This window comes from Hypanus sabinus, chromosome 10, assembly GCF_030144855.1.
Source record: "Hypanus sabinus isolate sHypSab1 chromosome 10, sHypSab1.hap1, whole genome shotgun sequence".
Lineage (NCBI taxonomy): Eukaryota > Metazoa > Chordata > Chondrichthyes > Myliobatiformes > Dasyatidae > Hypanus > Hypanus sabinus.
The window spans coordinates 126,025,859-126,051,460 of record NC_082715.1 but is presented as its reverse complement, the minus strand read 5'-3'; the positions used below and the strand labels follow the sequence as shown (position 1 = coordinate 126,051,460).

The following is a 25,602-nucleotide window of genomic DNA, read 5'->3' as shown; positions in this document are numbered from 1 at the left end:
AAAAGAAACTGAGCGCCTTCGAAATCCGTTTAAGAACCAAACCCGATGTACTTTGCGGGGGCTCTCTGAGAGGTTCGAAATCCACCCTTCCTAGTTTCTAACTCCGATGGCGATGAGAATGGGGGGGAAGTAGGGCTTGCTGTCGACCCAGATGTTAACAATCCTTAAGCTCGATGTAAAAAAAACAGTGAAGTATGTAAAAAAAAAACACTCCTAAGGCATTTGAGCATAAATCTGGAGATCTGGACAGCGAGAAGTCCGTGCATGAACAAGGCGTGTATTTAGATGCCTCAATTCCGGACGGATAAAAGCCAGTTGGAAAAGAAAGGTCGGTCACCGGTGACCGATCGTCAATAAATCATTACCTAACAAACTATTACCGCCGGGTCTCAGCCCCACATCTTGAAGAAGAAACGATATCCCTTGTGAGGAAAAAAAGTTTGCGACCAGCAACATATTTACTTGCACGTTCATTAATAACTAACGGAAGTAAAATTTGATAAGCACCAACGAGGCTTTTCCAAGCTCTTCTCCAACTTGACGAGGGCGAAAGAGAGGAAATTAAGGATCCGCTGCAGTGTTTCCGCCTTTTTTTTGCCCCTTTAGTCTATCACATGATTTTTTTTTTAAAAAATTACTAGCTTACCTCGCATTTTAGCTGACAAATATATAAAATACTTTCAAAAGGTTGTTATACAATGTTCCTGAATGTAAAGTGCGATCACGAGGAAAGGAAAATCTTTTTTTTTGTTTGTTTTCAGAGACAGAAGCCGAGTCAGCAAAAAGTAAGCCCCTCCGGCGGCAGTTTTTCCCTTCGGCCGACCCGCCTGTGCTGGTGAGTTGGATCTCGCCCCGCTCCCGAGCTGGAGAGTGAAGGGGAACGCACCATGTCGCTCCCGGACCACATACCGGAGAAACGCGGGGAGGAAAGGAGCGGGAAGTCGCAGCCTTTTGTGGACGACGAGGTGAGCGCTCGCTCTCATTAACGGCGCTAATTCGACGGTGGTTGTAACGAGTGAAACAAGTGGTTCTCTCTTCATGGCCCCGTTTGCAGTTCGTTACTGTGTAAAGTAGTACACGATTTGAACGAAATGTCTTTCAGATATAATCCATATTTTCATGTCAATCACAACACGGGCGGATTTTTCCCCTCTAAATTAGGGGCATAGCCCTAATGTAATTCGCCCAGGATGAATTTAGATGTGAGAGCACGCTATTTCTGCCTCTCCCTTCACACCCAACCACTTCTTTTCTTCAACCATCACCCTTGTTTTCTGGCAAGCGCACCCTCAGCCCTCTATCCCCACCCGCTTTGATCTGGGGCGTCCACTCGTTGCCTTCCGTTTCCCCCCATCCTCTTCACTCTGCTGGGGGTCTACTGTCTGCCCTCCAACCGCAGGATGCTGGACAATCAGCCGGTAGGTCTATTCCCAATTTATCAACTGACGTTTGAGTTTCTTTGTGATGGGAGCTCATATCCTGTATTACCTTACACTATCATCCCAACTGTATTGTTATGCACTGTGTAGTCAAAGTACAGACAGTATTAATGGACCAACCAAATTTGGAATGGCCCGAAAGTTAGAATTAAAGGCTCGCTGGTGAATATTATTGCTTCAGTTCCTTGTAAAATCCACCATGTTTTTTTTAAAGTTCCCTTTAACTTAAACACAACTTGTAAACAAATTTCTCTTTAGCTTCCAGATAGAAAAGTTTGTTTTGATGCGAACAGGTGATTAGTTATTTTTTTTAAAAAAATCCTTGAAATAATGCCATGATAAAATATTCACACCCCACCCTTTCAGTCTGTTTATTTATATATTTAATGAGATACAGCATAGAATAGGCCCTTCGAGACTTGCAAACCCAGCAATCCCCAATTTAACACTAGCCTAATCATGGGACAATTCACAATGACCAATTAACCTACTGACCGGTAGGTCTTTGGATTGTGGGAGGAAGCCTGAACATCCCGAAGAGGCCCACACGGTCACGGGAAGAACGTACAAACCCCTTGCAGGCAGTGGCGTGAATTAAACTTAAGTCGCTGGCACTGTAAAGTGTTGTGTTAAACACTATTCTACCATGCCACCCAATACTACCTTAATGTTATCTGTTGTGCAACTGAGAGAAATACTTAATTTTTGTGTCTGGTCTTGGTTGTCTTCTCAAAAGAACACTGTTTTGACCCATTGATATCCCAGGAAGTTGGGACTAGCTAGGTGGACAACGTGATCAACATAGACTTAGGAGAAAGGGCTTGTATCTGTGTGTATTGCTCTGATTATTAGCACACAAAGATGTTTAATTTGGAAAGCGTCAATGGGTTTGAATATCTCCAGTTAACGTAAAGCCTAGTTTAGGTTATCTTTGCACGTTCAAGTTTTTCTGCATTCTTTTTCTTCGTCTCACAACCCATTTTTAAAAATCCCGTTGATATCTTTTTGTGTCAGGAGAAAAAGCTGAATCAATTTAATGTTGTCACAAAATTGCCCTTATGGAGAGCTACCTGACCTTTTTTTGTTTTTTTAATCTTTTTGTTTCTTTTATTTTTTTTCTTCTTTGACCTTTTAAATATCAGTTTTCTTAGAATCAAGTCCAGTTTTTTATTCAATCAACAAATACTTGCATACTTTAGTTTCTGAATTCCATTGGTTTTGCTTGGATATCTTGTCCATAAGGTGGGCGATCAGAACTGGCATATCAGGAATAGGATAGATTTTGCCACCTCACCCCTTGCTCTGGGGTTGGGTCAGTTAAGAGTAGTCATCGTGTATCAGCTGGGCATTGACTTAAGGAAGCATGGTGGAGTTCACAACCCTGTATGTTTCAATGGTGCTGAAGTTGAGTTTAAAGTTATGAGGAGTTCTGTTTCATGTTGCAGCTGCTGGCGCCAAAGCTTGCTAGAAATTGCAGAAGACAGTGAACACAGCCCATTGTATCTCAAAAATTGGTGTCCTCTCAATTGAGTCTGTCTATACGGCCCCTCACTACCTTGGGAAAACAGCCAATATAATTTCTCCTTCACTGGTCATTCTCTCTCCTTCCCCCCTTCCATCAGGCAGAGGTACTAAATATTTGAGAACATATGCACTATGTTCAAGGTTATTTTCTATCTCACTGCTATGAGACTCTCATATGATAATTATGAACTTCCTGGTCAATTTGTCATGGACCTTGAACTTCATTTGTCTACCTGCACTGCACTCTCTCTGGTAACTGTAACACTATGTTCTACATTCTGTTATTGTGGAATGATCTGGCTGGATGTCATGCAGCCAAAACTTTTCAATCTACTTTGGTATATTGGGCAATAATAAACCAATTACTCTGTGCTTCAGGTAGCTCCACACACAACAGTAGTTAAATTGAACTTGTGGTCTAACAAAGTCCTGGACCTCACAGTAGAATGCCAAATTTATAGATCCTTAGGGCCATAGCAATTGAGTCGAATGTTTTCCCCAACTAGGTTAATCTGCGAGATTGCCAGTGTGAGCAAAAAAATTCACTTATTTTCCACTTCATCATTCAAAGTCGTCTATTTGTCTGAAACTTTTGAACAGCAGGTGATTTAATAGTTTCACTGAGCTTTGCAATAATTGGTACAAAACATTGGTTTTTGGCCTTGCAACCATTATTTAACTTGCTGAGCAAAGGTAAGCCTGAAAATGAATTTACTGCTTTGCCATAGTTTCAAAACTACCAAGAACCTTTGATCCAAGTTCGAGTGTTTTTTTTTACTGGTTGAAATGCTATTACCAGCAAACGCAGTAGTGGTTATGCAAAGCAGAAGATTTTCACTGTAACTCAATACATGTGACAATAATAAACTGATTTATCAAAACTTCTAAAGTACTGTAAAAAGGCAGGTCTCTTTGCAACTGTGCTGTCAGGCAAGCCCCTTCCGACAAGAGTGGAGAATTACAGGGTGGGTATTGAAAACATGGCTTGTCAGATTTGCTTCCTTCCCATCATAAGTTGTCAGCAGTTTTTGAAGGATGCTTAGTTTGGAGTTTAATGTACAGTTTCATGCCATGATTGATGAAAGGCTGCCCCTTGAAGGGGTAGAGAAATATTGATTTATAAATTTCAAGGCTCTTAATCAGAAATTAGGCTTGGAAGTCTTGCATTTATAAAGCATCTTACACTATCTCCAGACATCCCTATAGCTTTATAGTGAACTTGCCCTGAACTGTAGTCACCTCTGTAATCTATGAAATCAAATTTTTTTTAAAAAAAGCATAAGTTTCTTGGTAAATTATATAACGAATGACACATTTTCCTTTCTAAATCTCGTTTCTGTTACAAATTAACAGCAACTTCAGCTTGCTGCGGCTTATGTTTCTGATGCTCAGTATAACAGAAACATCCAGTTTGAAACGTCACCAAAAGCAATCCGGTAAGTGTTTAATAATCCATTCTCTTGTCAGTGTAAATGGGTCTCAGGGCTTTTGTTCTTCTTGTTTTTTGTAGAGTTAAGAGTTACAGATAAAGATATGAGTTTCTCAGTTTAGCTAGGCCACGTGAACGTCTATCACATAAAATTTAATCCATGAATGCAGTGGAAAAGGGAACAAATAAAATGAGGAAGTTTCATAGAAAGCATTGTCAGGATCTGAGATGCTTGAGGTTGGTAGAAACAGATTAAATAGTCCACCCCACCCCACCCCACCCCACCCATCTCGTGTTATATGACATGGCACATAATGCTGACGATGAACCCAGATCCTGCTGCACTCCTCCCACATATATTCACATCACAGTCCTGAAGAAGTGTCTCAGCCAGACTCGATGGGCTGAATGGCCTACTTCTGCTCCTTTGTCTTGTGATCTTGTGAACAACTGTTTATTTGTTTCCATGGATGCTGCCTAACCTGCTGAGTTTCTCCAGCATTTTGTGTCTGTTGGATTTCCTGTAGAATCTTCTGTGCGGTGGTGTGCTGGGGCAATGGCACTAACTCAGCTCAACAAACCAGTTAGAAAGACTGGCTCTGTTATAGGAGTCAAACTGGACACACTGGAGGCTGTGGTAGAACAAAGGACCCCACGGAAAATCCTGGCAATTCTCAACAATATGTCTTACTCTCTGCATGCCACCTCGGCTGAACAGAGGAGCACTTTTAGTAACAGATAAAGACAACTGTGCTGCTTCAAAGAGTGCAGTACAAGGTCATTCTTACCCTCGGCCATTAGATTCTATAATGAGTCAACCAGTAGTAGCCCGGGAAGTGAAGACCCTCCTCCTGTTAGACTGTTCGTGGTAACTTATTTTTTATTCTTTCTGTGCACTTGTAATGTAACTGTGACACTGTAATTTACTTTGGGATCAATAAAGTATCCATCTATCTATTTCTTCATGTTTATTATTCACCTCTCCACCTGGTTTCCTTTTCCTTTTGTTCCTCCTTCTGCTCCACTATCCTGTCTTATTGAATATGCCTATTTCCCCTTCCCATATGACTCCACCTATCATCTTCCGGTGACTGTCTCTCCCTCTCCTACCCTTCCAGGTTCCATTTGCTTATTACCTCCTTCCCAAATGATTGTCTATTTTCTACCACGCTCTGCAGGGTGACTTGGACAGGTTGGGTGAGTAGGCAGATGCATGGTAGATGCAGTTTAATGTGGATAAGTGTGAGGTTATCCACTTTGGTGGCAAGAACAGGAAGGCAGATTACTATCTAAATGGAGTCAAGTTAGGAAAAGGGGAAGTACAACGAGATCTAGGTGTCATCAATCACTGAGAGTAAGCATGCAGGTACAGCAGGCAGTGAAGAAAGCTAATGGCATGTTGGCCTTAATAACAAGGGGAGTTGAGTATAGGAGCAAAGAGGTCCTTCTGCAGTTGTACAGGGCCCTGGTGAGACCACACCTGGAGTATTGTGTGCAGTTTTGGTCTCCAATTTTGAGGAAGGACATTCTTGCTATTGAGGGAGTGCAGCGTAGGTTCACTAGGTTAATTCCCGGGATGGCTGGACTGTCATATGTTGTAAGATTGGAGCAACTGGACTTGTATACACTGGAGTTTAGAAGGATGAGAGGGGATCTGATTGAAACATGTAAAATTATTAAGGGATTGGACACGCTAGAGGCAGGAAACATGTTCCCGATGTTGGAGGAGTCCAGAACCAGAGGCCACAGTTTAAGAATCAGGGGTAGGCCATTTAGAATGGAGTTGAGGAAAAACTTTTTCACCCAGAGAGTTGTGGATCTGTGGAATGCTCTGCCTCAGAAGGTAGTGGAGGCCAATTCTCTGGATGCTTTCAAGGAAGAGTTGGATAGAGCTCTTAAATATAGTGTAGTCAAGGGATATGGAGAGAAGGCAAGAATGGGTACTGATTGTGGATGATCAGCCATGATCAAAGTGAATGGCAGTGCTGGCTCGAGGGGCTGAATGACCTACTCCTGCACATTGTCTATTGTCTATTATATGAGCCCTTAAACACTGTTTGAACCATGATCTTTCCTATACAAAGTTCAATGTATTATCGAAGTATGTATATGCCACCATATACTGCCCTGAGATTTATTTCCTTTTAGGCACTCTCAGTAGATGCAAAGAAACACAATCGAATCAGTGAAAAACTACGCACAAGGGCAGTCAAAAAAAAACATTGTGCAAAGGAAGACAAACTGTGCAAATACAAAATAAACAAATAACAATAAATAAATAATATTGAGAGCATGAGTTGTAGAGTCCTTGAAAATAAGTCAGGAGATTGTGGAATCAGTTGAGTATTGAGGTGAGTGAAATAATCCATGCTAGTTCAGGAGCCTGACGGTGGAAGGGTATTAACTGTTCCTGAACCTGCAGGAGTGCTGTGGGACCTGTGCTCCTTCCCAACAGGAGCAGTTAAAAGAGAGTATGACCTAGATGGTGAGTGTCTTTGATGATCGATACTGCTTTCTTGTGGCAGCACTCCCATGTAGAAGTGCTCAGTGGTAAGGAGGGCTTTTCCTGTAAGGCACTGGGCTGCATCCACTACTTTTTGTAGCCTTTTCCATTCAAGGACATTAGTGTTTCCATACCAGGTGGTGGTGCAACAAGTCAGGATGCCCCCCACTGTGTATCTGTAGACGTTTGTCAAGCTTTTAAATGACATGCTGAATCTGCGCATACTTCTAAGAAAGTAGAGGTGCTGCCGTGTCTTCTTTGTGATGGTTGTAAGGTGTTGGATCCAAGATGGGTCCTTGAAATGTTAGCACCAAGGAATTTAAAGTTACTGCCTCTCTCCACCTCTGATCCCCTGATGGCGACTGGCTCATGGACCTCTGCCTTCCTCCTCCTGAAGTCGATAACCAGCTCCTTGATCTTGTTGATATGGGCGGCGGGTTCCCACCCTTCGGAACTCCAGGAGTGGCTTGGGAGACGTACGCCTTCGGGGCGCGGCCCTGTGGGTGACCCGATCCCTTGCCGACGTTGCCAAATGAAGCATCACAGGAGATCAAAACGCTGAGACAGCGGGCGCCACATGATTCATTCCTTTCACAATGTAAAAATTACTAACTTTAGGAACCTTTATCTTCCCCATAGATTCTACAAATTGTATAATCATTGGTCTACACGAGGTGTCACCTACTTTTTTATTCTTGCGGACCTTTTCCTTGGCCTGTTTGAGGACCCTGCCGTCTATTTACTGCCACTTTGGGTAAGTTCCTTCTCTCGTCTGTGTGTGAAAGAAAATTGATCTTTTAGGAATTTCAGAACCACATACAATTCTCGTGTTGATCCAACAATGGAGAAGTTGCCTTGCTGCAGGCTACGGCAGTATTTTGGTTACATTACTGAGTGAATACATTAAAGGCCTGTTCTAAAGATCAGGTCCCCTGCACTTCCCATAAAGACTAATGTCAGCTCAAAGGGCAGGACTAGCTTTCTGAGCTGATATCGTGCGAAATGTTGGTACTGGGCACTGAATTGAATAATCTCAAACAGCCACTCTTTTCAGTTTGTATCACATCCACTTTTCAGCCTAAAAGACTAAAAGGGTGGCATGGTAGTATAGTGGTTAGCATAATGCTTTACAACACTAGCAATTGGGAGATCAGCATTCAATTCCCACTGCTGTCTGCAAAGTGCTTTTATGTTCTCTCTGTGACCACGTGGAATTCCTCCTGGTGCTCTGGTTTCCTCCCACAGTCCAAAGACATATTGGTTAGCCTTAGTAAATTGTGGATGTGTGCTACGTTGATGTCAAATACATGGTGACGCCTGTGAGCTGCACACCCCCCCCCCCAGAGCATTCCTTGGATTGTGTTGGTCATTGACATACGTGGCACATTTCACTGCATGTTTCAAAGTGTGTGTGACAAATAATGCTAATCTTATCTAAATTGGATAGGTATATGGACAGGAAAGGAATGGAGGGTTATGGGCTGAGTGCAGGCCAGTGGGACTAGGTGAGAGCAAGTGTGGCACAGACTAAAAGGGCCAAGATGGCCTGTTTCTGTGCTGTAATGGTTATAAATGTTAGCTAATGTTAACTGAAATAGGTATTGCTAATGGTGGACCATATAACTACCAGACATTTATCTTAAACAATCCACTCATTAGAACTCAGAAATCTACAGCACGTTACAGGCTCTTCGGTCCACAATGTTGCGCTGACTATGTAACCTACTCTAGAAACTGCCTAGGATTTCCCTACTGCATAGCCCTCTATTTTTAAGCTCCATGTACCTATCTAAGAGTCTCTTAAAAAACCCTATTGTATCTGTCTCTACTATCATCACTGGCAGTGCATTCCACGCACCCACCACTCTCAGTGTCAAAAACTTACCTCTGACTTCCCACACGATCAATGCCTCTCATTATCTTATACACCTTTATCAGGTCAACTTCGTCACTCCAAGGAGAAAAGGCCAAGTTCACTCATTCTATATCTGATAGGGCATGCTCTCCAATCCTTGTAAATCTCCACTGCACCCTCTCTGTAGCAGTCACATCCTTCCTGTAATGAGGTGACCAGAATTGAACACAGTATAGCAAGTGGGGTCTTACTAAGGTCTCGTATAGCTGCATGGATCTTGAACTCAATCCCATGATTGATGAATGCCAACACACCATACGCTTTCTTAACAACCTGCGCAGCAGCTTTGAGTGTCCGATGGATACAAACCCCCAAGATTTCGCCAATCCTCCACACTGCCAGGAGTCTTACCATTAATATTATATTCTGTCTTCAAATTTGACCTACCAAAATGAACCACTTCACATTTATCTGGTTTGAACTCCATCTCAGCCCAGTTCTGCACCTTGTCGATGTCCCGTTGTACCTCTGGCAACCCTCCACACTATCCACAACACCCCCAACTTTTATGTCATCAGCAAACTTACTAACCCACCCTTCCACTTCCTCATCCAGGTTACTTATAAAAATCACAAAGAGGAGGGGGGGGGGGGGGGTCCCAGAACTGATCCCTGTGGGATTTGTCTTTGGCAGATTTCCATCTCTGAATTGGTATCTTTAGCCGGCTTAATCTTGGCCCCAGGCTACTGCAGAATGAATCGCTGTAGGAAGACATTCGGATGAGCAATTGGATAGGAAAGGTTAAAGGGGAAGCAAACAAGCAAGACTAGCTTAGGTGGGCACCTTGATGGTATGGACCAGTCTCGCCACGCTACATGACTCGATGACTATATGGAAATGAGGTGGCCATGAATGTGACTTTGCCAGAATCAGGCTGGTTATCATAGATACATTTTGTGAAATTTGTTGTTTGGCAGTAAGTAAGTAGTGAACAGAAGAGTCATGGTTAGTACAGGTGACCCGGGTTCAGTCCCTGCTGCTGCCCGTAAGGAGTTTGTACCTTCTCCCTGTGACTGTGTCCTCTGGGTGCTCCGGTTTCCTCCCACAGTCCAAAGACCTACCAGTAGGAAGGTTAATTGGCCATTGTAAATTGTCCTGTGATCGGGCTTGGATTAAATTGGGGGATTGCTGGGCAGCGTGGCTCAAAGGGCCTGTTCGGTGCTGTATCTCAACAAATAAATAGAAAGAGTAAAATAGTGAGGTAGAGTTCATTGTTCAGAAATCTGATGGTGGAGAAAAAGAAGCTGTTACTAAAATTTTCAGTGTGTGCCATCAGAGAATGTCCTGGTGAGTGCCCTTCATGATGGACTCTGCCTTCTTGAGGCATTGCTTGTTAAAGATGTCCTTGACGGTGGAGAGGCTAGTGGTCATGATGGAGCTGACTGAGTTTACAACCCTCAGCAGCTGCTTCTGATCCTGTGTACTGGCCCCTCTATATCAGATGGTGGTGCAACCAAATTGAATGCTGTCCATGATGCATCTGTAGAAATTTTGAAGAGTCTTTGACGTATCGAGTCTATCACGCTCCCAATGAAACATAGTCTCTGGCGGGGCCCTCTTCATAACTGCAAAGGTTTGTTAGGCCCAGGATAATTCTTTAGAAATATTGACCAGAAACTCGAAACTACACAGCCTATCCACAGCTGAACCCTTCACGAGAACTGTGTGTTCTCCTGATCCCGCCTTCCTGAAGTCCAACCATCAATTCCTTTGTCTTACTGATGTTGAGTGCAAGGTTGTTGCTAGACTACTCAACCCACTGACCGATCTCACTCCTGTATACCACCTTGTTGCCATTTGAGGTTCTGCCAACAACAGTTGTGTCATCAGCAACTTGATAGATGGCATTTGAGCTATGCCTATCCACACAGATTTGACTGTAGAGGGAGTATACTAGTGGGTTGAGCACACACCCTTAAGGTGCACCTCCCTGCAATAGTCACATCTCATTCATAATTTAATAGAAGCTTACATTTAGCATATATTAGTTGCTGCTTATTGAGGGGAAGTGTTGTGGAATGGGGGAATAAAGCTGAAAAGAGAAAAATGTGAGAGAAACAATGTACTGTTCAGGACTCTAGTCAGTCCTACCAGGTGAAGCAACACTTCACCTGCAAATCTGTTGGGGTCATCGACTGTATCCAGTGCTCCTGATGCGGCCTCCTCGATACTGGTGAAACCTGACATAGATTGGGGGACAGCTTTGTCAAGCACCTTCACTCTGCCTGCCAATCTCCATTCCAATTCCAACATGTCGGCCCATGGCTATTTTGATGAGACCGGTCTCAGGTTAGAGGAGTACTTTCATGTTCCGATTGGGTAGTCTCCAATCTGATATCATGAACATCAATTTCTCTTATCTTTGGTACTTTAACCTTCCTCCTTCAGTTTCCCTCTCTGGCTCCCCTCTTCTCTCTTTCCTTCTCCTCAGCCGCCTATCACCACTTTCTGGTGCCCCTCTTCCTTCCCTTTCCCCATGCTCCACACTCTTCTTTGATTAGGTTCCTTCTTCTCCAGCCCTTTACCTTTTCCCTGTATCACCTCCTGGATTCTTTTACCTTTTCCATCCCCCACCCCCCAGATATCACTGCCTATCATCCCTCCCCTCTCCCCACCTTTTTATTCTGGCTTCTTCCAGTCCTGACGAAGGTTCTCGGCCTGGAACGTCAACTGTTTATTCATTTCTATAGATGCTGCCTGACCTGCTGAGTTGCTCCAGAATTTTGTGTGTTAACGCCTTGCATATGTTTAAACCACTTGCTCATCTCAATTCCTAAAACAGGAACCTTTCTTTACCCATGTTTCCCTCCCCTTCCTGATCATCAATGAAATTGTGTTGTGGTCTTTGTATACTGAAAAGGTCCTTCAACTGATATTCCAATCAGTTCACATAAATATTTTTTAACAAGTTAGGCTTTAAGACTGAGCTTAACTTAGTCAATAGTTGCTTATTTTACTGTGCGTTTTTCTTTTGGTTACTGGGTATTACTTCTAGTATTTATTACTGGGAATTGACTATAAAAGTACAGAGGTATTGCTTTGATTATGTAGGGCACAAGTGAGGTAACATCCGGAATAAATTGATGAACAGGTTTAGTATTGCCACACATACCAAGTTACAGTGAAAAGCCTTGTTTCTCATGCCATCCATTCAGAGAATTTCATCACATCAGACTATTCAGATAGTACAAGGGAATAACAGTAACAGAATACTGAATGAAGTATAATGAGGGAATGCAGACACCAGGTGCAAGGCCATAATGAGTTCAATTACAGCATGTCTGTCTGATCACACATGAGGTTCATTCTGTAGTAATAACAGTGGAATATAAGCTGTTCTTTCACCTGATTGTAAATGCTTTCATCTTTCTGCTGGGGTGGCATGGAGATGGTGCAATTATCTCTATAACCTGCTGTGTACAATATTGGGCACCTTATTTAAGAAAGGATCCTATTGAAACAGTTCAGAGAAGGCTTACTAAGCAAATGGTGAAATGAGCAATCTGCTTTATATGAAAAGACTGACCAGGCTAGGCTTATTTAGATGAAGGATTGGGGACTTGATTGAATCCTAAGATCTTGAGGGTTAGATGTGGAGAAGGTGCTTCCTGTGGTTTAATCTAGAACTAGCATTCATATCTTTTATTTTAAATAAAGGGTTACACTACAGAAGAAGTGAGGCATAAAAATAAAAATGCATTTTGCATCATGAGTTTTTGTAACTTTCTTCATTGAAGTTTATTGAAAGTAGTCTGTGGAATAATTTTAAGGCAATTGTAAATAGATATTCGGCAAGCAAGGAATTGTAGATGGATATGTAGAGTGAGGGTCACAGTGAGGTCACATGGCCTTATTTAAGAGGAACATTGATGTGGAAACCTTGTGTTGAACAAGGAGAACCCCCCCTGGTTTGGAATATCCCTGCCTGGAAAATATATTAATCAGGTATCTTGGTGAGGAAGTGACAGGAATAAATGAGAGATTTTCTACTGCAGTTTGTGGAGATAATTTCAAACTGAAAGAATAAATGGAATGTAATTGTACTTAGAAATGATTTGTTATTACATTTTGGAATATACAGTGCAAAAACCTCACAGGAGTTGTAAGTACAAATGGACGCTGCAATAGGATATCGTGGTAGATTGAGTTAATGCCTGGGGCCCCAGCAGTTTACAACATACACATCATTAATTTGAGTGAAAGAACCAATAACATGAAACTTTGTAGGAATGGGTTGTGAGGAAAATATGAAAGGTTTCAAGATGATTTTTACTTATTGAGATACAGTGTGGAATAGGCCCTCCCGGTCCTTCGAGCCCGATACTCAGCGACCCCTGATTTAATCCTAGCCTAATCGTGGGACAATTTACAATGACCAAGTGACCTAGTAACCAGCACACCTTTGGACTGTGAGAGGAAACCAGAGCGCCTGGAGAAAACTCATGATTTCCACAGGGCGGAAGTACCACAGATTGATTGAATGGATGATTATTTGTAGGTGCAATATAAAGTGGATAAATGTGAAGTTGACCACTTTGGGAGGAAAACCAGAATTGCAGAACATTATGTAAACTGACCAGATTAGGAAATGCTGGTGTACAAAAGGATAAAGGAAATTTGTCTGCACCAGTCACGGGGGCTGGGGGGGGGGGGGGGAAGAAATGTGCCTGTACAACAAGCAGTTAAAGTGCCAAATAATATTTTAGTGTTCATAACAAGGGCTTTCAGTACAGAAGCAAAATTATCTTACTACAATTGTACAGGATCCTGGTGAGACCACACCTGGATCTTGTGTGTAGTTTTAGTCCTTTCCATAAAAATAAAGATTCACCAGACTGATCCCTGGAGTTTGGAGAAGTCAGTTTGGTTAGGTCTGTATTCACTAGAATTTTGAAGAATTAAAGGAAATCCCACTGAAACATACTAATTTAATCAAGGTTAGGTTGGATGGGTTGTGGAGAGAATATTTCTCCAAGTGTTTTCAGACAGAAGGTCACAGAGTCTGATATATGATGAGACCTTTATTGAACGAGATCAGAAATCACTTCTCTGAGTGTGCTGTACCCATGGAAATTCCTCATCGCAAGATGGTGGAGACTAAATCAATATGTGTGTGTTTAAAGAGGAGAGATGGTTCTCAGCACACAAGATAGCAAAGGATATGGGGAGAGCGTGGAAATGAGTACAGGGTTGACCATGATTATAGTGAATGGCTCAGAGATTTGAATGACTTACTCATGCTCCTGTTTCTCTTTCAAAAACTTTCAAAGTAAATTTATTATCAAAGTACTGTGGCGGCTCATTTCCTAGCGTATTCGAACCGACTCACAATTAGATAGCCTACGGGGGTTTGCGAGCACAGAGCTTTGGAGCCTCTTCGCCATGGGGGGCCGGTTGACAGAGGCTTAAAAGTGAGGCTGAAGTTTTCGAATAAAGTTTTTTCCTTCGACTGCAGTTACCGACTCCGTGTCGTAATTTTAGCGCTGCGTGTAGCACACCGCTACAATTGGTGACCCCGACGGTCCAAACGATTTTTGGACCAGAAATGACCGACGCCGCCTCTGTTCATGCGGTTTCGTTGAAACTGCCGGGTTTCTGGACACAGTGCCCGGACCTATGGTTCCAGCAAGCCGAAGCCCAATTCCACGTTCGCCGGATCACCTCAGAAGACACCCGCTACTACTACGTGGTGGGCTCCCTCGACCAGGATACAGCGGCCCAGGTCGCGGAGTTCGTACAGTCGCCCCCGGCAGACGGCAAGTACACGGAATTCAAAGCCCTGCTCCTCAGGACTTTCGGACTCTCACGGCGCGAGCCGGCTGCCCGTTTACTGCACCTGGATGGCTTGGGCGACAGACCTCCATCGGCTTTAATGAATGAGATGTTGTCTCTGGCCGAGGGACACACAGGCCTCATGTTTGAGCAGGCATTCCTGGAGCAGCTGCCCGAGGACATACGCCTGCTGCTGTCCGACGCGGATTTCAGTGACCCCCGGAAGGTGGCAGCCCGGGCGGACTTGCTGTGGAACGCCAAAAAGGTGAGCGGGGCGTCCATCGCGCAGATCTCCCAGCCACGCTCCCGGCAGCAAACCAGTCCAGGCCCGGCCGCAGAGCCCACTAACCCCCGGCCCAATGAACACTGGTGCTTCTACCACCAGCGGTGGGGCGCAGAAGCCCGCCGTTGCCGCCCGCCCTGCAAGTTCCCGGGAAACGCCAGGGCCAGCCGCCGCTGATGGCTACGGCGGCTGGCCATCGGGATAGCCTCCTGTATGTGTGGGATAGAAGGTCGGGATGCCGGTTTTTGGTCGATACTGGGGCTGAGATCAGCGTTTTACCTCCGACGAGTTACGACACCCGCAGCAGGGCACCGGGTCCCCCCCTGAGGGCCGTGAATGGCAGCACAGTAAGGACCTATGGCACCCGTCAGGTGCAGCTACTGTTCGGCCCCAGCCAGTTCACGTGGGACTTCACACTGGCCGCCGTAGCCCAACCGCTTCTGGGTGCGGAATTTTTGCGAGCTCACAGCCTGCTGGTTGACCTGCCCAGGAAGAGACTGGTACACGCCGAGACCTTTCAGACGTTCTCCCTGGGCGCGGCCCAGTTGCCAGCCCCTCACCTCGGCTCCATCACGCTGTCCGACAACGACTTCACCAGGGTCCTGGCGGAGTTCCCATCGGTTCTGGCACCGCAGTTCACAGCAGCCATGCCCAGGCACGGCGTACAGCACCACATCCCGACACAGGGACCACCCCTCCATGCCCGTGCTCGGCGGCTTCCCCCGGACAAGCTCCGACTGGCGAAGGAGGAGTTCCAGAGAATGGAGGAATTGGGGATCATCCGGCGGTCCGACAGCCCCTGGGCTTCCCCCCTGCACATGGTGCCCAAAGCGACGGGGGGCTGGAGACCGTGCGGCGACTACCGCAGGCTGAACGAGGCTACCACACCGGACCGCTACCCTGTGCCGCACATTCAGGACTTTGCGGCAAACCTGTACGGCGCCCGGATCTTCTCCAAGGTCGACCTTGTCCGAGGGTACCATCAAATCCCGATGCATCCTGACGACGTCCCCAAAACGGCTCTCATCACCCCGTTTGGCCTCTTCGAGTTCCTCCGCATGCCGTTCGGCCTGAAGAATGCCGCACAGACGTTCCAGCGGTTAATGGACGCGGTGGGACGGGACCTGGACTTCGCGTTCATCTATTTGGATGACATCCTCATAGCCAGCGGCAGTCGTCAGGAGCATCTGTCCCACCTCCGTCAACTCTGCGCCCGACTGAGTGAGTACGGTCTTACAATCAACCCTGCCAAATGCCAGTTCGGACTTGATACCATTGACTTCCTGGGCCACAGGATTACTAAAGACGGGGCAACCCCTCTGCCCGCTAAGGTAGATGCGGTCCGCCACTTCCCCCGACCCACCACGATCAAAGGCCTTCAGGAATTCGTAGGTATGGTCAATTTCTACCGCCGCTTCCTCCCTTCAGCTGCCCGGATCACGCGCCCCCTGTTCGCCCTGATGTCGGGTCCGAGCAAGGACATTACCTGGGACGAGGAGTCCGCCGCCGCTTTCATTCAGACGAAGGAAGCTTTGGCTGACGCCGCAATGCTAGTACATCCCAGAATGGACACCCCTACCGCCCTCACAGTGGACGCATCAAACACGGCAGTCGGTGGGGTGCTGGAGCAGCTCATCGCAGGTCGCTGGCAACCCCTGGCGTTTTTCAGCAAACACCTGCGGCCACCCGAGCTCAAGTACAGTGCTTTTGACCGGGAACTGTTGGCGCTCTACCTGGCAATCCGGCATTTCAGGTACTTCCTAGAAGGTCGGCCCTTCACCGCGTTCACGGACCACAAACCGCTTACCTTTGCGTTTACGAAAGCATCCGACCCCTGGTCATCCCGCCAGCAACGCCACCTGTCCTACATCTCTGAATACACAACGGATGTCCGGCACGTCTCGGGTAAGGACAATGTCGTGGCGGATGCGCTCTCTCACCCTACCGTTCATGCCCTTTCCCAAGGGGTAGACTTTGAGGCACTGGCAGAGGCACAGCAGGTAGATGAGGAGATTCCGAGTTACAGGACTGCAGTCTCTGGTTTGCAGCTCCAGGACCTCCCCGTGGGCCCAGGTGAGAGGACCCTACTCTGTGACGTCGCCACCGGCCGGCCCCGTCCGGTCGTCCCCGCAGCCTGGCGGCGACGTGTTTTCGACTCCATTCATAACTTGGCGCATCCCTCCATCCGGACAACTGTCCGGATGGTTTCCAGCAGGTTCGTTTGGCACGGACTCCGCAAACAGGTCAGTGAATGGGCCAGAACGTGCATGCACTGCCAGACAGCCAAGGTTCAGCGGCACACCAAAGCCCCACCGCAGCAGTTCCATCCCGCCCACCGGCGTTTCGACCACATTCATGTGGATATCGTGGGCCCCCTGCCAGTGTCGCGCGGAGCGCGTTACCTCCTGACTATCGTGGACCGGTTCACAAGATGGCCAGAGGCGGTCCCGCTCACCGACACCAACTCCGAATCTTGCGCCCGAGCCCTGATCGCCACCTGGATATCCCGCTTTGGTGTACCAGCCCACATTACCTCCGACAGAGGCGCCCAGTTCACCTCCAGCCTGTGGTCAGCTATGGCCAGCCTTTTGGGGACTCAGCTGCACCACACCACTGCCTACCACCCACAGTCGAACGGGCTAGTGGAGCGTTTCCACCGTCACCTGAAGTCGGCCCTCATGGTCCGCCTGCGAGGAGCCAACTGGGCGGACGAGCTTCCCTGGGTCCTTCTCGGCATCCGCACAGCGCCCAAGGACGACCTGCACGCCTCGTCGGCCGAGTTGGTATACGGCGCGCCCCTGGCCGTCCCCGGGGAGTTCCTACCAGCCCCGAGGGGGCAAGAGGAAGAACCCGCTGCAGTCCTGGGCAGACTTCGCGAGAAGCTCGGTAACCTGGCCCCCATACCCACTTCACAGCATGGGCGGCACCCGACCTGCGTACCCAAAGACCTACGGAACTGTAAGTTTGTGTTTGTACGAAGGGGCGGGCATCGGCCACCGCTGCAGCGGCCATACGAGGGGCCGTTTACAGTGCTCCGGAACAACGGGTCCACGTTCGTGCTGGACGTTGGGGGGAAGGAGGAGGTTTTCACGGTGGACCGCCTCAAGCCGGCCCATGTGGACCTGGCGCAACCGACCGAGTTTCCGGCGCCTCGGCGCAGAGGCCGACCTCCCAAGCAGGTTCTGGCCCAGGCTGTGGACATTGGGGGGTGTATCGCCGGTTCTGGGGGGGGGTTATGTGGCGGCTCATTTCCTAGCGTATTCGAACCGACTCACAATTAGATAGCCTACGGGGGTTTGCGAGCACAGAGCTTTGGAGCCTCTTCGCCATGGGGGGCCGGTTGACAGAGGCTTAAAAGTGAGGCTGAAGTTTTCGAATAAAGTTTTTTCCTTCGACTGCAGTTACCGACTCCGTGTCGTAATTTTAGCGCTGCGTGTAGCACACCGCTACAGTACCATATTCAAACCTGAGATTCATTGTCTTGTGGGCATACTCAATAAATCCATAGAATAATAACCATAACAGAACCAATGAAAGGCCGTCCAACTCGGGAGTGCAACCAGTGTGCAAATGACAACAAACTGTGCACATGCAAAGAGAAAGAAATAATAACAAATAAGCAATAAATAATGAGAACATGAGATGAAGAGCCGTTAAAAGTGGGAACGTTACAATGATGGGGTGAGTGAAGGTGAATGAAGTTGTTCCCTTTGGTTCAGGAGTCTGATGGTTGAGGGGTAATAACTGTTCCTGATCCCAGTGGTGTGAGTCTTAAGGCTCATCCTGCTGTTGGCAGGAGAAAGGTCTTTCATACTGTATATTAAACATTTCTCCTTCTGGTGGTTAACAATCATGGAATTGGGGAGTTGTATAGTAAAGAAATGAGTCTGTTTGTATTCCTTGTCCCTGCTGACTGTGATGATCATCTATGCTAATCCTATTTTGCCCACATATAGTCTGTATTTCTCTACATCTTTCCTACCTAAGTAATTAAGTAATTGTACAAATGTCTTTCTAAATGTTGTAATTGGATTTGTTTCTCCCATTCCCTCTGACAGCGGGTTACAGATAGTCACCAGTCTCTTAAATCTTCTTTAAATTTCAGATCTCCTTTAATATTTTTCCCCTCTCACTTTCAAATTATGTCATCTAGTTCTGGACACTCCTGTCCTGGGAAAAAGTCTCTGACTATCTATCTCTCTGATTGATTCTCCTGATAATTTATAAACCTCTACAAGGTCACCTGTCAGGCTCCTATGTTCCAGCGGGAAGAAAACACAGCCTACATAATCCGTCCTTATCATTACAGCCCTTCACTCCAGGTAATCCTGGTGAATCTTTTCTGCATTCTCGCTATTGCTACCACATCATTTCTGTTATGTGGTGAGCAGAACCATATTCAATATCCTTGATCATGAGGATTTAGAAGGTTAGAAGTCCTATTGAAATGTGCAAAGTTCTGTCAGGACAATATAGCAGGCGGCAGAGAGAATAGAGACATAGAAAATCTACAGCACAGTACAAGCTCTTCGGCCCACAAAGTTGTGCTGAACATGTCCCTACCTCAGAAGATGCGGAGTAACCAATGTTTTGTTGGTCTATTGATTCATATGATATTTTTGTGTTTGGACTCTGGACAATGGATTGGAACTCCCATTAATGTCTGACTTTGTGCACACAGTATTTTGGAATTGAGTTGTATGTTAATATTATCAGGAAATTTTCAAAAATATTCTTTGGTGTTCCCAGTCCCTGAGAGGAAAATATATACTGACATCTGTTTCCTGTCCACAAAACAGAGGAAGGATTGAATCTCAATTGTGTCACCTTTGGACCTGTTATGATCCAGAGCTTTAAAGCCAGCTGTTACTCCAATTGTGAGCTCAGCATTGAGTCATCCTTCTTTAACGCAGATCAGAGACCAATGGAAATTTGTGTAGCTGCAGCTCTGCCTGTCTTTTTGTGGCATACCTGGAACAGTCTTTGTTTCAATCCTATTGAAACATCTTTCTCGTGTATTGGGGACTGCATCATTGCTGCTTCCTGCACTAAAACAGAACTTTAAAAGTTTATTACTCCTGCTGCTGGTTTCCACCATGTTCTTGCCTTCACTTGCTTTGTTTCAGAACCTTCCATGCCCTTTATAGGTCTTGCTATGCTCATTTCTGAGGATGAATAAGCAGCAGGCATCCAAAGACACTTGTCACTTTCGGAACCATACTACCCACCCACCCCCCCCCACCTCCACACCCTTTCTGGTAGAAGTATCATTCCTTCACAACACCCCCCCTGCCCCCCGTCCTGTGAGGGGCATGGCTTATTCTGCCTGTCCAAAGTCGCTTTGCCGTGGTTGGTTAGTTTAGGAACTGCAGCTGCTTTACCCATTGGTTAGCTGCCTGGTGTCCAGTTTCAAATATCCCAGGTATAAAACAACATGTGGAAAAGGCTTTCCCTCTCTTCCTTTGTTTAAGGCAAGTGGTGCACATAGCCATTGGGAAGGTATGCTCTGAGCATGCTTTTAACTAAGTGTGTTTGTTGAATATTCAGCTGTGTAGTTTCTGTAACTTGGAGCATGAATGTTTGGTTGAATTTTTACTGTCTGTAAATAAATGACCAATATACCTATTCGCAGTCAGTGTTTTCTGACTCACTCACCAGACCTGCAAACCTGATAAAACATTACACTCCACCTCCTCTGTCTCTGTCATCTCTGTTCTGATGACAATCTATCTCCTTCCTACCCATAGTTGCTTCTGTGATAGTGCAGAGTCCCAACTGCGTTGCGTTTATTTCTTATGAGAGTTCACTGAGCCCTCACCTGCATGGCAATTATTTCAGCACCTCTTTTCTTTTATCCTGCCTCTGATGTATCGATGGTTATGGACAGCTTCCTTCTCAAATGTTTTTGCTTTTCTTATTTTCTAAAAACCTTTGCCTTTTTGTAATTGCACTTTAACAGAGCAAATAATGCACAAATAATATTTGTCTCCAGTTTCAATTAATTTTGTTTGGTTTCAAAAACTACTACGTTAAAGCATAAATTATCAAATACTGTAAGTGTCTTGACAGCGGTTTTATCCATTTGGGGCCTTCAATGACATCTTTTTGTAAAGTATTCAATTCCCAGAGTTACCACATTCAATAATTTATCAGTTGCTTCTTTTTGAACTCGACAGGTTACCTCAACCGTAGAATTTACTTGTCTGCTGATGTTTTCCATTCGGCTTTGGCATTTCTCAAAAGTCACTCCCACAAAAGTGTTTTGGAAAGATGCAAAGAACATCTGTGTTATTGTTGGAATATTGGTGAGTGTGTAAATTCAATAAACTTGCAGGATTTTTACTAGTTAGGTATTCCCAACCTTTTTTATGCCATGGACACCTACCATTAACCCAGGTTGGGAATCCCTGTTCCAGGTAATCAGCTGTTTGGGAATCAATGAACCAGGATATGCAGCAATGTGAGCAGAAGATGCTCCTTTGTTAGTGATAGCAGAAGTGTTTCATGAACGCAGGTGAATCAGCTCCAAAACAAATTACCTATTTTTTCAGCCATTTGCTGTTTGTTGGATCTTGTTTTAATCACGTCGATTGCCATGTTTACCAACGCATCAGAGAAAGAGCTAAATTTACCACAAGTCATATTCGACTGCCCCTTGGTATGTGCAAAAATGTGTAAGATCTTAAGACAAAATGGTGTTAGCTTGAAATGTGGGAACATTTTGAGAGGGTTAAATAGTACCCATTCACAGCCTTAAGAGTAGATAATGATTCAAAGGTTCAAAGGTCCAATTTAATGTCTGAGAAATGTATACAACATACATCCTGAAATGCTTTTGACAACATGCTTGCCTAAGAAAGGGAAAAAGATGTACAGGTGCCACCTGGTTCTGTACCATGATAAAGTGGCTTCAAGGGTACACATATAGAAAAAGGAGCAGCCTTCTCTGCTGGGGTACTCTCATTTTGGATGGCAGTCACAACCAGATGAAAGGGAAAGAGTTTGAGAGAGAGAATGGTGGACATAGCTGTTCGAACAGCTGGGATTCCTTCCAGCATTATGTCGATCAGTTCAACGAGCGGTTGATAGGGGTTCATTGTGTTCTGTCAATCTGTGCTCTTTGAAGTGGCTAATGAGCAGTTTTCATATCATCCAAATAAAATGCTATCTTTGCGATTTTCGACACGTATACGTATTCGCAAAGGAAGGGCGCGTCGTGCTTGCTTCAGGAAAGACCAAGGATCAAGTGTTAAAATGTATTTGTTACATATGGCTGTGTTTACAAAACAGAATAAATGCATTTGTTAAAGGATTTGTAACTCAACATGATGTGCTTCTTAAAATGCTCATCTGAAGCCAATGGCCGTAGGTGGCTTAATGATAACTGAGATTCCATTTTCCCAATTTCTCTCTTTGACTTGTTTAAACCTTGTGAATTTTTTTTTTGGTTTAATGTTCCACCTTGCTCTCCATTTGTTTTTGTTGCCTCTCTTCCCTTCTCCTGCAATCCCTGACATGCTCCATTCCCTTTATGTCCCTAGCACACTCCTCAACTCCCTCGAGTGTCACAACACTTGAGCTGCCTACATTTCAGTGCGTGCATTTTCCATCCGGAGAAGGATAACTTGAAGTTATTTATCTTCCTGTAACCCTAGTTTTTATGTCTTATTCTGCTCCGTAATGCCTTATGCCAGGCTCCTGCAAATTTCTGAATTGAGTTCTAATGTGATTTGCATTAAGCCATTGTTTCTAAAACAATACATTGTCCACTTACAGCTCACATTGGTGGATATGATTGTATACTTGGTTTTAATAGAAAATGGATATCCTGCAGTCAGGTGGTCAAGAGTCTTGAGAACACTATTTTGTGTAAACTTCACTGAAAGTCGTCAGGTGAGCTTTATTTTTATATCTGAATAAATGTCCTGGTAATAACTAGTTTAACTGACATAGGATATGGGTGTTTTTGAGACTCAGCTGTTATTCCCTGTCCCTAATTGCCCTTGAGAAGGGAGCAGTGAGACGCCCCTTGAACTGCTATAAAATTTCTGATAAGCGTCCTGCCAGTGGACAGGGCATTTCAAGACTCAGACTCGGCTAGATGGAGGATCTGTGGGACAGGATGGTGTGTGACTTACGGGGCAACCTGCAGTGGTGGCATTCTGTTGTCCTATGCAATAGATTATAAACCTGAGATTGCAGTATGTACCTTGTACAGTATTGTAATAACTACCAAGGCGCTCGAACAGTGCCTCCCTAAACTTGTGTTTTCTACTGTCAAGAGGTAAAAGCAAGGGTCTGAACCCCAACCGCAGGCCCCTCCTTGTCGTGTCAGGAAGAGTACAGCCATGCACTTGGTAGGAGGAATAAAGGCATGGACTATTTTCTAAAGGAGCAGAAAACAAGTAGTGAATCTGTGGAATGCTCTGCCACAGGCTGTGGTGGACACCAAGTCTGGGGTATACTTACGGCAGAAGTTGATCATTTCCTCATCGGTCAGGACGTCAATGGGTATGGTGAGAAGGCAGGTGAATGGGGTTGAGTGGGATACAGGATCAGCCATGATGGAATGGCGGAACAGACTTGATGGGCTGGATGGGCCTAATTTGGCTCCTATGTCTCGTGGTCTAAAATTCAAAATTTGGAGCCGCAAAGGGACTTGGGAGTCCTCGTGCAAGATTCCCTAAAGATTGAGTCAGTGCGAGGAAGGCAAGTACAGTGTTGGCATCCATTTCAAGAGGACCAGAATGCAGAAGCAAGGATGTAATGCTGAGGTTTTATAAGGTACTGGTGAGGCCTCACTTACAGAATTGTGGGAAGTTTTGAGCCCCTTGTCTAAGAAGGATGAGCTGGCATTAGAGAGGGTTCGGAAGAGGTTCATGAGAATAGTTCCAGAAATGAAAGGGTCATTGCATGAGGAGCAATTGAAGGCTCCAGGCCTATACTCACTGAATGTAGAAAAATGATGGGGGAATCTCATTGAAAACTATTGAATGTAGAAAGGCCGAGATAGAGTGGATGTGGAGAATAAGGTTCCTATAGTGGGGGAGTCTAGGACCAGAGACCACAGTCTCAGAGTAGAGGGATGTCCATTTACAAATGAGATGAGGAGAAATCTTGTTAGTGGTGATTCTGTGGAATTTATTGCCACAGGTGGCTGTGGGGTTTAGGCCATTTGGTGTACTTAAGGCAGAGGTTGATAGATTCTTGAGAAGTCAGGGCATGAAAGGTTACAGGGCGAAGGCAGAATAATGGGGTTGAGAGGGGAAAATGAATCAGCCATGATGAAAGGGCAGAGCAGACTTGATGGGCTGAATGGCCAAACTTTGCTCCTTTGTCATGTGGTCCTATTCCTTCATGATTGGGCCTTAAATACTGGATCTAACTACTTTATTACACTGTGGATACATTTTCACCAGAAGTTCTTCAGTAGTTTAAAATACTGGACCATCATGGGCCAATGGGGAGGGACATTAAATGCCCTGCACATTAACTATTACCAAAAAGAAGGAAATCTTATAGTCTTCTCAAATGCTGTATGTTGTGGCACGTTGCAGAACCAACATGTTGTGTCATGATATGAGCTAACTTCAAACCCTTGTTTCCTAATGTAGTTGCTAATATTTCTTTCATTTCAGCTCAGAAGGGCCTTCAGGAATATCCGCAACACTCTTCCAGAGATCAGCTATGTCTTTATACTCTTTATGTTCAGTGTCGCAGTGTTTTCCCTTATGGCTTTGAAGTTGTTTGCAAAAAGGTAAAACTAATAGATCACTACAGTTACTCGAATCCTTGCCTTTTCTTTCTTGCCTATTTCACATTTCTAAGATCATTCCATAACCTGCTGCCAATTCGTGTCCAATAGATGTATGTAACCTTAGGAATTGCATAAGATCTTTCTATTTCGATTGATGCAGTTCATTTTGAATGAAATATGGCATAGTATCTTCTTTATGAAATAACTGCTTGAATGGTCTTTCTGAAAACACCACAGTTCCATGAACTGAAACTGGGTAAATAATGAGTTGTACTTCTCTGAGAAACATACACAAAACTCTGGGTGAACTCAGTCAACATCTGTGGAGGGAAATAAACAACCAGACTGGAGAGGAAAGAGGTCGAAGCCGGAATGAGAAGTGAAAAAAAATGTGCTGCCCCTTCCACCACCATTGATGCTGCCAGCATCCCTATCTCTTCCATTTCCCTGGTGTATTCAGCGTCTGTACATATGGACTGCCATGGTGTATTCAGAGTCTGGACATACGGACTGCCATGGTGTATTCAGACACTGGGCTGATGGACTGCCGTGGTGAATTCAGACACTGGCCAGATGGACTTACCATGGTGAATTCAGACACTGGCCAGATGGACTTACCATGGTGTATTCAGACACTGACCAGATGGACTTACCGTGGTGTATTCAGACACTGACCAGATGGACTTACCGTGGTGTATTCAGACACTGGGCAGATGGACTGCCATGGTGTATTCAGACACTGGCCAGATGGACTTACCATGGTGTATTCAGACACTGGCCAGATGGACTTACCATGGTGTATTCAGACACTGACCAGATGGACTGCCGTGGTGTATTCAGACACTGGGCAGATGGACTTACCATGGTGTATTCAGACACTGGGCAGATGGACTTACCATGGTGTATTCAGACACTGGCCAGATGGACTTACCAAGGTGTATTCAGACACTGGCCAGATGGACTGCCGTGGTGAATTCAGA

At 45.3% G+C, this 25,602-nt stretch overlaps 1 protein-coding gene across 1 annotated transcript in view; it reads left to right on the top strand.

Moving 5' to 3' along the window:
- Positions 1–336: 336 nt before the first annotated feature.
- The window catches only part of tpcn3 (two pore segment channel 3), a 66,092-nt gene continuing 40,826 nt past the window's right edge, over positions 337–25,602 (top strand). The window contains exons 1-6 of the mRNA XM_059982899.1: positions 337–965; positions 4,317–4,399; positions 7,535–7,649; positions 21,042–21,170; positions 22,642–22,758; positions 24,504–24,622. Coding sequence (XP_059838882.1) covers positions 888–965; positions 4,317–4,399; positions 7,535–7,649; positions 21,042–21,170; positions 22,642–22,758; positions 24,504–24,622 — 641 coding nt within the window. The 5' untranslated portion in view covers positions 337–887. The remainder of the gene's footprint in view (positions 966–4,316; positions 4,400–7,534; positions 7,650–21,041; positions 21,171–22,641; positions 22,759–24,503; positions 24,623–25,602) is intronic.